General features: G+C 38.6%; 1 protein-coding gene across 2 annotated transcripts; it reads left to right on the forward strand.

Moving 5' to 3' along the window:
• Nucleotides 1-120: 120 nt before the first annotated feature.
• On the forward strand, nucleotides 121-9,188 carry LOC111016993 (uncharacterized). 2 transcript variants are annotated; one of them, XM_088117907.1, is made up of 8 exons: nucleotides 1,555-2,527; nucleotides 4,241-5,884; nucleotides 6,042-6,163; nucleotides 6,969-7,552; nucleotides 7,629-7,775; nucleotides 7,842-8,285; nucleotides 8,362-8,457; nucleotides 8,544-9,188. In XM_088117907.1, the coding sequence occupies exons 6-8, from the start codon at nucleotides 7,878-7,880 to the stop codon at nucleotides 8,922-8,924; spliced, it is 885 nt and encodes a 294-aa protein (XP_087974033.1). In that variant the 5' UTR covers nucleotides 1,555-2,527; nucleotides 4,241-5,884; nucleotides 6,042-6,163; nucleotides 6,969-7,552; nucleotides 7,629-7,775; nucleotides 7,842-7,877; the 3' UTR covers nucleotides 8,925-9,188. The 2 variants fall into 2 exon arrangements, 1 of the variants encoding a protein (XP_087974033.1); XR_015787353.1 differs by lacking the exons at nucleotides 4,241-5,884; nucleotides 6,042-6,163 and having other exon boundaries at nucleotides 121-2,527.
• Nucleotides 9,189-12,035: the final 2,847 nt, after the last annotated feature.

Genomic DNA, 12,035 nt, shown 5'->3' on the forward strand with positions numbered 1-12,035 from the left:
TGACTGAGAAAGAACTTTTGGCTGTTGTTTTCGCATTTGATAAGTTTCGTTCATATTTGATTGGGACAAAAGTGATAGTGTTTACCGATCATTCTGCACTTAAATATTTGTTTGCTAAAAAAGAAGCTAAGCTTAGGTTGATTAGATGGATCTTGTTGTTACAAGAGTTTGACTTAGAGATAAAAGATAGAAAAGGAACAGAAAACCAAGTAGCGGATCATCTATCTAGGCTAGAGTCTTCTTTGCAGCATGATAGTTGTGAGATTAAAAAGCATTTTGTGGATGAGTATCTTTTAGCTATTTCTGAAGTCCCTTGGTATGCTGACTATGCGAACTATCTGGTGAGCAAAATAATTCCTAATGATCTGAGTAAGCACCAAATAAAGAAGTTCTTTCATGATGTCAGGTTTTATAGATGGGATGAACCTTTCTTGTTTAAACTAGGACCTGATAATATTCTTCGTAGGTGTGTTGCTGGGCATGAACAGAAGGAGATTCTAGAGGCATGCCACAAATCACCATATGGTGGGCATTTTGCTGAACGTAAGACTGTAGCGAAGGTCCTCCAAAGTGGTTTCTTTTGGTCGTCTCTATTTCGAGATGCTCATATATTCACTCAAGGATGTGACCGCTGTCAAAGATCAGGTAACTTGACAAGGAAGCATGAGATGCCCTTAAACCCAATATTGGAAGTTGAACTTTTCGATGTTTGGGGCATCGACTTCATGGGTCCGTTCCCACCTTCATTCGGTAAGAATTACATTCTCTTGGCTGTTGATTATGTCTCGAAATGGGTTGAGGCTTTGGCCACCCCTACTAACGATGCCAAGGTAGTTTCTCTCTTCTTGCAAAACTTTATTTTTACTAGATATGGTACACCTAGATGCTTGATTAGTGATGAGGGTACGCACTTTTTGAATAGAGTAGTAAGTAATTTGCTTAAAAAGTATAACATTCACCATAAGATTGCTACTGCATATCACCCACAAACTAATGGACTAGCAGAGGTATCAAATAGGGCAATAAAATCAATTTTAGAGAAGTCTGTGAATGTAAATAGGAAGGACTGGGCTATTAAACTTGATGATGCTTTGTGGGCGTATAGAACTGCTTATAAAACTCCATTAGGCATGTCCCCATATCGCATTGTTTTTGGTAAAGCATGTCATCTTCCATTAGAATTAGAACATAGAGCATATTGGGCTACGTGGAAACTAAATTTTGATTATGTTGCTGCAGGTGAAGCAAGATTGCTCCAGTTACATGAGTTGGATGAATTTCGTCAATTTTCTTATGAGAATGCCAAGATGTACAAAGAACAAACTAAGAAGTGGCATGATAAAAAGATAATAGACAAGAATTTAGAACCTGGAAACTTAGTTTTGCTTTTTAACTCTAGATTAAAGTTGTTTCCAGGTAAGCTTAAGTCTCGGAATTGTGCGGGACTCTATATCACGGGAAAGGGTGGAAGAGAGATGGGGCAACTACCTTTGGGGCCCTACCCAACCTATCTCGACCAACACCCCAGAACAGTGAATTTTTAATAGTCAAAGCTCTCCCGGGTTCTACTGAAATATGAATTCCGCCTGGGGAAGGCTTGCATCAGGCTCCGCAGCCAATCGCCCCGATTCCATCTTCCACCCCGATATATGGCAATCATACTCGGGGGGGCAAACTCTCTGTGTGGGGACATCCCTGGGCCGGAAGCGCTTTTCTTTCTTTTTCTTCACACTAGCTAAATTGATCATAGATGGTCAGGGCCATTCGTAGTTGAACATGTTTATCCACATAGAGCGGTGGATTTAAAGGATTCTAAAGGTAATATCTTTAAGGTAAATGGGCATCGAGTCAAGAAATATTATGGCGAGTATATTGACAGAGGTAAAACCTCTGTAATACTGAAAGACCCATGAGAAAACAGTGGAAACAATCCCTCGGACAGTTTGGGGGCGTTTTTATGTAAAATATTTTGTTGTTTTCTTTTTACAAATTTTTTACACTTTCTTTAAGGCTTTTTGGTGTAGATTCCAAATCTAATTTTTGTTTTTGCATTTGAATTTTGCAGGATCAAGATCCGACCCACGTCAAAATTGCGCCAGGCGCAATTTAAGAGACAATTTCGATTTTTTTGAGTTATGGATTAGGGCTTTCGTGGGCTTTATGTGGGTTATGTTTAAATGGGCTTTAGGTTGTTTTTAAATCAAAAAGAGGCCCAATTTTAAACCCAATTATGTCTTTAATAGCTTTTAAAACATAAAACAAAAAGCCCTAGAATTTGAAAACACCCCATTCACGATTTTTACCATAATTTTCTCACTTGTTTTCAAATCTTCTCTCAAGAAATCTCAAAGATTCTCAAAATCCCTTTCATCTCTCTCTTTTTCGGCACTTTTAGGGTTTATTGGAGGGATTTTCATTGTCGATCGTGAAGCAAACTCAAGAACCATGGAAGGTTCATCTTCCTCCAAGCCACACGACAAAGAGAAGGAAAAGAAGAAAGTGTTGTTGCCTCCACCAACCAAACCGGGTATGATTCCTCTTGAACCTCCTAGGATTTCTCATGAAAAGTTAGTTTTTGATCCTAGGGAACAAAGAAGAAAATATGAGGAAGCTATAAGAATGAACCCTAGGAGAAATCAATACTTAGGTGGTACAAATTCTAAAAAAGTTAATATGGAATCTAAGGATGCTAGGGTTAATAAAGAAGGTCATAGTGAGAAGAAATTAGGAGGAGTTAATAAAGTCTATCTTCGAAAAAATCAACCACACAAAAATGTGAGAAAGAGAAAACTCGATTAAGCACTGTATCTACAACACTATTGTTTAACATAAAATCACTAAGTCCCCGACAATGGCGCCAAAAACTTGTTGCGTCCACACAACTGTGCTGACAACACGTGTAAATATACACGAAATTACCAATTGTAGTATTAAACAAGGTCGAATCCACAAGGACTTTGGATAATATTTTAAACTATATTCACAAATACCAAAAGTGTAAAAACAAAGAACTATGGATATTTTGTCGTAACTAAACAAATATAATAAACAAAGCAGTAAAAATCTCAATAGCAGACACACTTCGTAGAGTTGAAAACAAGAAGAAGAAGCAGCACATAATGCGAAAAAAGGGAAGTTAACAGATATGGAGATTCAACATGCACCCATAGAATTCTCAACCTACCCTCTAGCTCACTAATACTCTTTAATGCCCAACTCGACTTGGTTCCCTTCCGAGACACCCAAACATGGATACCCACAACTCTCGTTGCTAAGTTTCCAAGCAATAAAAACAAGTTCTAGGAATGATTAGGGGACCCTATTCCTGAGAATCCACAAATATTATAGAAAAGTACTAATCATTAATGAAGCAAGTTAGCAAACTGTAAGTCCTCCTGGGTCAATACAGAAGCTAGCAAACAGAACAAAGCGACCAACAATGCTCAATAAGATATAAGAAATAAACACAGCTTAATTCAAAAACTAATATAGCAGCTAGAAGTTTGGTTTCATAGCAGTTACAACATATGAATCTCCCCCGAAATGGGGTTTAGCTCATGAATGAAGAAGAAAATACAATGGGTAAAAGAAGAAGACAACCCATCTTAGGGAAATAGCAAAAAAGTCAAAGAAGAAGATGATGACAGATCAAAACTATAGTGGAATATCCCTTCCGTCATCAGCTTTCTGCCCCCAAAAATGGAAAGAGTCCTCCTCCTTGTCGTTTCAACTCTAAAAAACGTGCTTCTATTGGGATCTGTGTGTGGCGGCTAGGGTTAAATGTCTCTTTTATATAAGGTTCCGTTTTTAGGGTACCCAGCTGAAATTTGTACGGACACGGTAAATCTCGTGTCTGGGCTATTACTGTGCAGTAAATCCATGTTCCAGCTCTGCTTCGCTCCAGCTTTCATCTGTTCTGTCTTGAAAATGCCTTGCTACTCTTTTCTGGATTTAGCACTCTCTTTATGTTTAGTCTTCTGCTTCTAAACATGTGCGTTTAAACCAAAAATAAGAGCATTTAGTGCAATATTTAGCTAAAACATTCAAGACCTAGGACTTTTATCTTAGATTCCATTTTCTAATCCCATCTAGGCTAATTAAGAACCAAAACTGGCACACCTTGACATTTCTTTGCATAAAAACACCCAAATATACACTAGAATAACTCTCTTTTAGAGAGTTGTCATTGCCTAAAAAGCTTATTAATGATCTTCACCATATGATTGCTTGTTTCTGGTAGGGAGCGGGCATGGAAGACAGAAAGATTCAATGGGTGGGGTGGAAAATCCTGTGTAAACCAGAGTTCTTGGGAGGAATGGGTTTTCGTGGCTTGGAGCTTTTTAATAAGGCACTTCTTGCAAAAGAGTGTTGGAGAATCCTTAATAACCCATCTTCAATTTTGACTAGGGTCCTCAAGGGGCGGTACTTTAAATCATGCGAGTTCATGCAAGCTAAGGTGGGGTGGAACTCGTCATTTATTTGACGTAGTCTTGTTTGGGGGCGTGACCTTTTGAAAGAGGGTTCTCAGTGGCAGATAGGAAATGAGGATAGTGTGAGAATATATAGTGATAAATTGATCCCTAATCAACCTCTGTTACAAATTTGCTCCTCGGCTCCATGTGAATTCTAGAGTCAGAAGCTTAATTGATCCTGAAACGACTCAATGGCGTAGGGACACAATCTAGGAAATTTTCTCTCCTGATGAAGCAAAAAGCATTCTATCCATTCCCATTGGAAGAGATAGAGGGGGTGATAGGCTCATTTGGCATCATGAAAAAACCGATATTTATACGGCCAAGAGTGGTTACAGAGTGGAGATTATGCAACAGCCCTGTCTTAAAGCTTCTAATTCCTCTACTGAGCATATGATGGCTTGGTGGAAGAAAATTTGGAGGTTGAAAATCCCATGCAAGATTAAAGTTTTTCTTTGGCGTCTTTGCCTTGATAGGCTGCCAATTGGGGAAAATCTCGCTAAAAGGGGGTGGATGTACACAATTGTTGTTTCTTTTGTGAAAGAAAAGGAGAAGACGCCTACCACTTGTTCTGGGCTTGCAAGCACTCAAAGCAAAAATGGGCAACCTTCAGATTTGCTAATCTCACTGATTTGGAGGACCATTATAGTGTGTTTCTCTTGCTTAGAGTTTGGCAAGAGAGTTTGGGTGACGTGGAATTTGAGGAGCTAGTCATTTTTATGTGGGGTATTTGGTTCCAAAGTAATTCGATGGCCTTTGGTCAAAATGGAGGTGCTTTCAAGGGGGATTTAATCGATCTTAACGACTGGATAGAGGCGTATCTCTCAGCCTATAGAACAGCAAATATAAATCCTTCTACCCAGCTCCAACAACGCAATGAAATTAACGAAACAAATGCTTTGGGTTGGAGCCCCCCAGATGAAGGGGGTTTCAAAATCAACACGGATGCTTCCTTTTCTCCTACCGATATAAATGCAGGGTTGGGTATAATTATCAGAAATCACAGAGGACAGGTTATGGTTATTGCAACAAATTATCTAGAGAATGTCCTAACGGTGGATGAAGTGGTGGCTGAAGGGCTTCAGTTGGTGTCGGAGTCCAACTTACATAAAATTCAGCTGGAAACAGACTCACTTCGAGTGTTCCATCTTCTTCAATGTGGAAAACCTATCGAAAACTGGGGTTATTATTTCACATGCATTAGCTTCTCTGCCCCCTAATGTACAAATCAACTTCAGATTTACAAAGAGAGAGAAATAGAGCAGCACACTTGCTGGCACGTCGAGCAAGTCATTGGCAAGAGCATTTGGTTTGGATTGAAGAGTGGCCGCCGGAAATGGAAGACCTGTTGGCCTCAGAGTGTTCGGACAGCCTGAGTTAATTTTGGAGAAATTGACTCAAATGACCCTTTGGTAAAAACTTTTTGTTCAAATGACCCTCTCCCTTTTATTATGCCCTAATGACCCACTTGAATATTAAATTAATTTTTTAAGGTAGCGAAATTACTATAGTACCCTTTGTTCAAAAAATTGAACCATTCTAACTTTCCCCATTTCTCTCCATTTTCAGTGGTCGTTCGTCTTCTCCTTCTCCGTTCGTCTTCTCCTTTTCCGTTTGCGTGAGTCGTCTTCTCCTTCTCCGTTCACGTGAGTCGTCTTCTCCCGTTCCGTCTTCATTCAAAATCGCTCGAGGTAAGTTCAATTTTTCCACTGCCCCGTCGGGTTAGGGCTGCGTTTTTTCATGTTGAATGGGTTTTTTTCTGTTGATTCATGAACACCAGCACTGTACCTTGTTGACCATGTACATGAATGAGTGTTTTCGCTGTTCGATTTTACTTTATTTTGTTCGTTCCATTATTTATGGGTTTTTCCTTCATTGTTGTTCTGCTGAAATTGATTTTTGAGCTGAAATTGAGTTTTGAGGTATGTGGGAGGGAACCGTTCTAAGTGTGTTGGGAGGTTGAAGAAGGAGGAGAGCTCTGCTATTTTTGTCGGGTCGATCTCGGGCAAGGTTGAGCACGAGGTATTCGTCAGATGCTTGAGCCTGAACCTCGAGATTCCTCAAGGTAAGCTCGAGGTTGGATTTCTTTCAAGTACCTCAGGTTGACCTCTAGCGAGGTTGAGCCCGAGGTATTTGAAAGAAATCCAACCTCGAGCTTACCTCGAGGAACCTCAAGGTTGAGACTATGCTGAATACCTCGGGCAGAACCTCGCTCGAGGTTGACCCGAGAAAAATGATAGAAGCTTACAAACGTTGAGCGACTTTACATATTTTTGTGTAGTCTACATTCTGTGAAATTTCTCCGGCCCGATCTTACCCGAGATTGTGCCCGAGGAAAATTACAGAATGTAAACTTTGTTAACAGTAATATATATTTTGCCCGAATTATTTAGTGAGTTATTAAACAGTGTTCATTTCTGACCATATATGGTTTAGTTTAGTGTAAACTTGATGGTTTGAATCTAAGTGTAAATGTTTGTGTGTATTTACTTATAGGAAATGGATTTGGTACCGAAGGTCCCTCTCGCGATGTATGTCTCGTCCCAGCTGACCTATCTATCGCACCTAGCGAAGACATCCGAGGCTATTAAGAAGAAACTTACCCCCGATCAGCTTCGTTTATTTAGGAAGACTGCAGTTGGGCATTTGCTTGATGTGGATCTCGTCTCTAACAGGCCACTAATTCATTGTCTGCTGCTTAGGGAGGTAAATGAGAGTCGCAAGGACACCATGAGTTTTAACTTGTTTGGTAGTAAGGTGTCCTTTGGACTGAGAGAATTTGATTTAATTAGCGGCCTAAAATATTCGACAGCCACCGTTATGAAGGACACCTATCCTCGTAGGCTTAGGACCATGTACTTCGATGATAATGTAGACCTGACCTTGGCTGAGTGCTTCGTTTTGAGGATGATTGAGACGTGGTGAAGGTCTCAATTGTATACTTTGTTGAATTTGTACTTTACGGGCGGGCTATCATTTGAGAAGACTATGAGGAGTCTGGAGCGAGCACTTGCGAAGAAGACACCTGAGGGGGCGTTGAGGAAATCGTACAGTCTGTATGTTTTCTCATGGTGTTCTAGGTAAATAAATATATATAAATTTTTAATTTAATTTGGACATACTAATCGTTACTAACATTATTTGTAATTTGTGCAGGTGTGCGCGTATGAGACAATATCTTCCATGATGGGACGAGTTGCCAGGAAGATAAGTGATAGTTTGGTACCCCGCATGCTCCGGTGGAGGTGCGGTCACTCGACTAGATGGCTCGTGCTGGAGAGGGAGATATTCCAGTCTACAATAGTAAGTCTGACCCTTTTTTATGACTTTATTTCAAATTGTGTCGTATTGATATCATTTTCCGTGCAGGCCAGAATTAGGGGCTTATAACCGACTGAAGCGGAGATGAGGTTTTTGAATAGGGCAATCGAACAACCAGCATCAGATGAACTAGAAGCTGATGAGGAAGTCCATCAACGTCTAGAGACTGCATTCGAGGGTCAAGACAGAAACACGGACCGTCCAACCGACAATATTGGTGCTCCTACCGCTGCCGAGGTCGATCGTAACCAGGATGGAGAGGCGATACAGAACAAAGAAAAAAAGAAGAAGGTTAACAAGAAAGTGTTGAAAAGAATTAAAGTGTTGGACACGCGTGTAGCCGTTATGGATAAGAAACTTGAAGGCGTAGAAGGTGAGCTGAAAGCAGTACGAGGCCAGGTAACTGGTGCAACGCGAAAGACCGTATACTCCATCAAGAATAAGGCCTGGTTCCGCAACCTATTGAGGCCAGGTAACTGGTGCACAGCCGAGGTAAGTGGTCATTAACCACAACTAAATATAGTAAATATGTATACGTTCATGTTTATAAATTGGGTACTGTTCATAGGTCGTCGATGAGCTGTTCATGTTACTGCGAAAGAAGCTTGAGCAGCGGCCTGATCTGTGTTCTCGGAAGTTCACAACTGGCGATCTAGTTCTTGCGGTACGTGTGTTCATGCCTATCCACTAACTTCAAATTGGTCATAGTGCATAGGTTAATGACTCATTGGGTTAAGTTTAACATTACAGAACTACTTCAGACGTAAGGATGATCTATATGCATGCATGCAATCTGATAGTTCATTGCCTTCAAAAGTAGCGGCCGAGTACGATTGGGACGGGAGGGACGAGAGCATCATGGGTTATACTGACGGCACTCATACGGACTACCCTTTGAGGTGGATGGAAGTGGACGCCATATATATCCCATTTAACATTAGGGGCAAGCATTGGGTAATGGTATGTATCGACCTCGAGGAAGGCGAGATCGTAGTATGGGACTCCTTGAATTCAATGACCACGGATCATGCTATGGAGGATCATTTGAAGGTAATGCACACCATCATCCCAGTAATGCTCTTCAAATGTGATGTTATGAAAGTCCAACCCAATCTACCGATCCAACCATGACGGATTCGACGAGTTACGTCAGCACCACAGCAGATTGGCGGTGGCGACTGTTGGATTTTCTGCATCAAGTATTTTGAGTACGATGTAACCGGGTCCGCATTGGATACTCTAAGACAGTCTAGGATCACACACTTTAGGAGGCAGCTTGCTTTTCAACTTTGGGCGAATAGACCTATTTTCTGATATTCCATTAGAATTGTTTTCTTATTTTGTACGTAACTTAGTTAAATTTGATAATACGAATGAATTTAAGTATATTGACTATGATTTAACAGGGACTCGTTTAGATACATTGAGACAAAACATCAATTATTAATGGAGTTTAGGACTGCGTTTTCAATATTAGGATCATTTTAATCTTTATTTCTGAAGAACATTGTATTTTACGGTCGAGGTACGCTGGTTCACGCTCGAGGTTTTTTGCACAACTGAAAAAAATACCAACCTCGGTATCTACCTCGACCGAGTTCGAGCCCGAGAATATTGGCAGAAATGAAATAAAAAATAACCTCCATATTAAATGTATAGAACTTTAATCTCTATTTTCGTAGCTCATTGAATTTTACGATCGGGGTCGATTATAACTTGGCCGGGAATTATGGAATCAAGAAAAATATGCGGCAGTGGCGACGTCCAACACGAGGAACAAATTTTGGTGGCTTAATCGTCCTCGGCACGTAGTCGTTCGTTAAAATCCAATATTCTTCATCTCCGACGAGGGTACACGAGTTTGACGTAACCAAGTATGAGGGTTTCAATTTGGTACCATTTTGTTCTGCATTACAAAGCACAATTGAAAGACAATTAGAGATAGAATATATATATATAATATACATCAACCTCGAGCGGGAAACATATTTTCTCGCTCGAGGTGGAGTTCAATACGTAGCCAAGCCCGAGGTAAGTTTAACAAACATTCCGTTTTGAAAACCTCTGACCTCGGTCGAGAAAGTTTAGTAGTTCATCAAAAACATGATTCTTGGCCGAGAATCATATCACCTCGCTCGAGAATGACCCGAAAATTAAAACGCATAGTGTAGGAGGAATGAACATATGGGTTTAAAACAAAATAACAAAAGTTATTGTTACTCTGACTGTAACAAAAATAAACCAAACGAGGATCAAATAAAAACACATATGTTCAAATGTAGACATCAAGCAAGATTATTGCGCAAAAAGGAGAAAGCATAAAAAATAAAGAATTACTTCTCCCAAAATCTTGAAACTTCTAAAGAGAATATTGACAATACTTTTCAGATTTTTTAGGATTGTGCAGAGAGAATATTCACGATAAGGACATATGTTCTCTGAGATTAGTAATGGCATGTACTGATTATTAAGGTACAAGTTGGTGTGCATTAAATTGGTTTGTCGTGCATTGAAGCTACCTCAGGCGGGAATTTTTCTACCTCGACCGGGAATTAGAATTATTCTAGTGGTCATCTGTTACATTTAATGGCATTTTGGTCATTTCACCTGCTTCTGACACATCATTATGTTAAAAGTGGGTCATTTGGGCGCAATTAAAGGGTGGGTCATTTGAGCATTTCAAAAACTTTTGAAGGTCATTTGAGCCAATTTCCCTTAATTTTGTTGTCTCTGTTGTTTTTGTTACATACATGTAAATTTGTAATGGACCTCAAATTTAGTAAAATATAATTTGACATGCATTGACGAGGGTCCAAAATTTATAGTTCTACTGTTACTATTTTTAGTTTTTTATATTTTGATAAGTCAGAGAGTTGGATAGATATATTAGAAAAATATATGCAGAGTAGAGTTGGTACGTGGCCCTCGATATCCTCAATTTCGCAGGAATTTTTTGTCCTCTTCTCTACTCAATTCTCCTATTTGGAGAATCAAGGTCAATGTCAAGAATCATCGTCCATGGGATCCTTTACAAAGAAAATTACCAATTTAGTAATTAACTTTAATTAATTGTTAAATTTAAACAATAAAAAATAGCAAAATTTACTGAAATTTTATTTACTAGTGTAAATAATTAAAAAGTATTTAATATTTTTATTGATAATTTAGTTTAAAAAAGAGAACAAAATGTATATTAAAAAAATACAATCAATATGAGGCAAGGTGGAATTATTGTGTCTTGAAGCAGAGACGCAAACTCCACCAAGATTTTTGTCATCTCCAATATGGGTAGTTTTGAACGGTTCTATAACTCCGATCGATTGACTACATCAGCAGTCGATCAATTTTAGTTGAAACCAATACAAAATGAGACGAAAGGTGGGAAAAAAGGAAAACGAGAAGAAGAGAAGGGAATAGAAGAGCAGAGGGGGAAGAGACTGAGAGAGAGAAAGAGGGAAAGAGAAAAAAAGGGAGGGAGAAAGAAAGGGGAGAGGTGAGAGAGAGAGTGAAGAAATTAAAAATCAAAAATCAAAAATAAAAAATCAAAGTTCTAATCACCTTGGTGTGCAGCGGGCTTCTTTTTTTTCTTTTTTTTTTTTAATTAAGTTATTAAATAAATTACATTTTCAACCAAACGAATAGACTAACAAGTGATTTTTAATTTTACAAAATCGACTCCAATCGAAATGTTTATCAAAACTAACCGACCGAATAGAATAGAGTTGAGAACAAAAGGCATGTAAGGAAAATAGAAAATTATAGTGAAAAAAATAGTTTAGATATAAAGTTCGAAATATATTTGTCAAAAAATAAAAAGAGAGAAAGGTCGCATGAAAGAAAATTTAAAGAATTTAGATATATATTTACTAATGAAAAATAAATTAAAAAAAAAAAGGAAAAAAAAGTTAGAAAATATTTTAGAGAGAAATTTGAGAAAATATTAATTTTGTAGGGAGAGAACTTAGAGTGATATGTTAGGACATAAAAGAAAGAAATATCCCCACATGTTGGACTTCTTTTTTTCGGATAATGTTAAATTAGAAATTTATGTACAAAATATTACTCTACAAAAATTGATTACGATAATAATACTTGAAAAATTGTGGGACAACCCATTCTACTTCACCGTTTTCAACTTGCATAGCACTAGCACTCTTAAAAGAAAGAAACAAAAATCTTAAAAGCTTAGACATGAAAGTTTGAGGGTTTAATTTTTACCACGGAAAGTTTAAGAGCGCAATG

Source organism: Momordica charantia, assembly GCF_013281855.1.
Source record: "Momordica charantia cultivar OHB3-1 chromosome 9 unlocalized genomic scaffold, Mcharantia_2.0 BLBB01000009.1, whole genome shotgun sequence".
NCBI classification, from domain to species: domain Eukaryota; kingdom Viridiplantae; phylum Streptophyta; class Magnoliopsida; order Cucurbitales; family Cucurbitaceae; genus Momordica; species Momordica charantia.

What these genes read in the sequence shown, in the direction of transcription:
- LOC111016993 (XM_088117907.1), top strand. Translation starts at nt 7,878, where the DNA reads ATGAGGTTTTTGAATAGGGCAATCGAACAACCAGCATCAGATGAACTA. An exon ending in GTAACTGGTGCACAGCCGAG is followed by an intron (nt 8,286 to 8,361) that starts GTAAGTGGTCAT and finishes TACTGTTCATAG; the next exon opens with GTCGTCGATGAGCTGTTCAT. An exon ending in CTGGCGATCTAGTTCTTGCG is followed by an intron (nt 8,458 to 8,543) that starts GTACGTGTGTTC and finishes TTAACATTACAG; the next exon opens with AACTACTTCAGACGTAAGGA.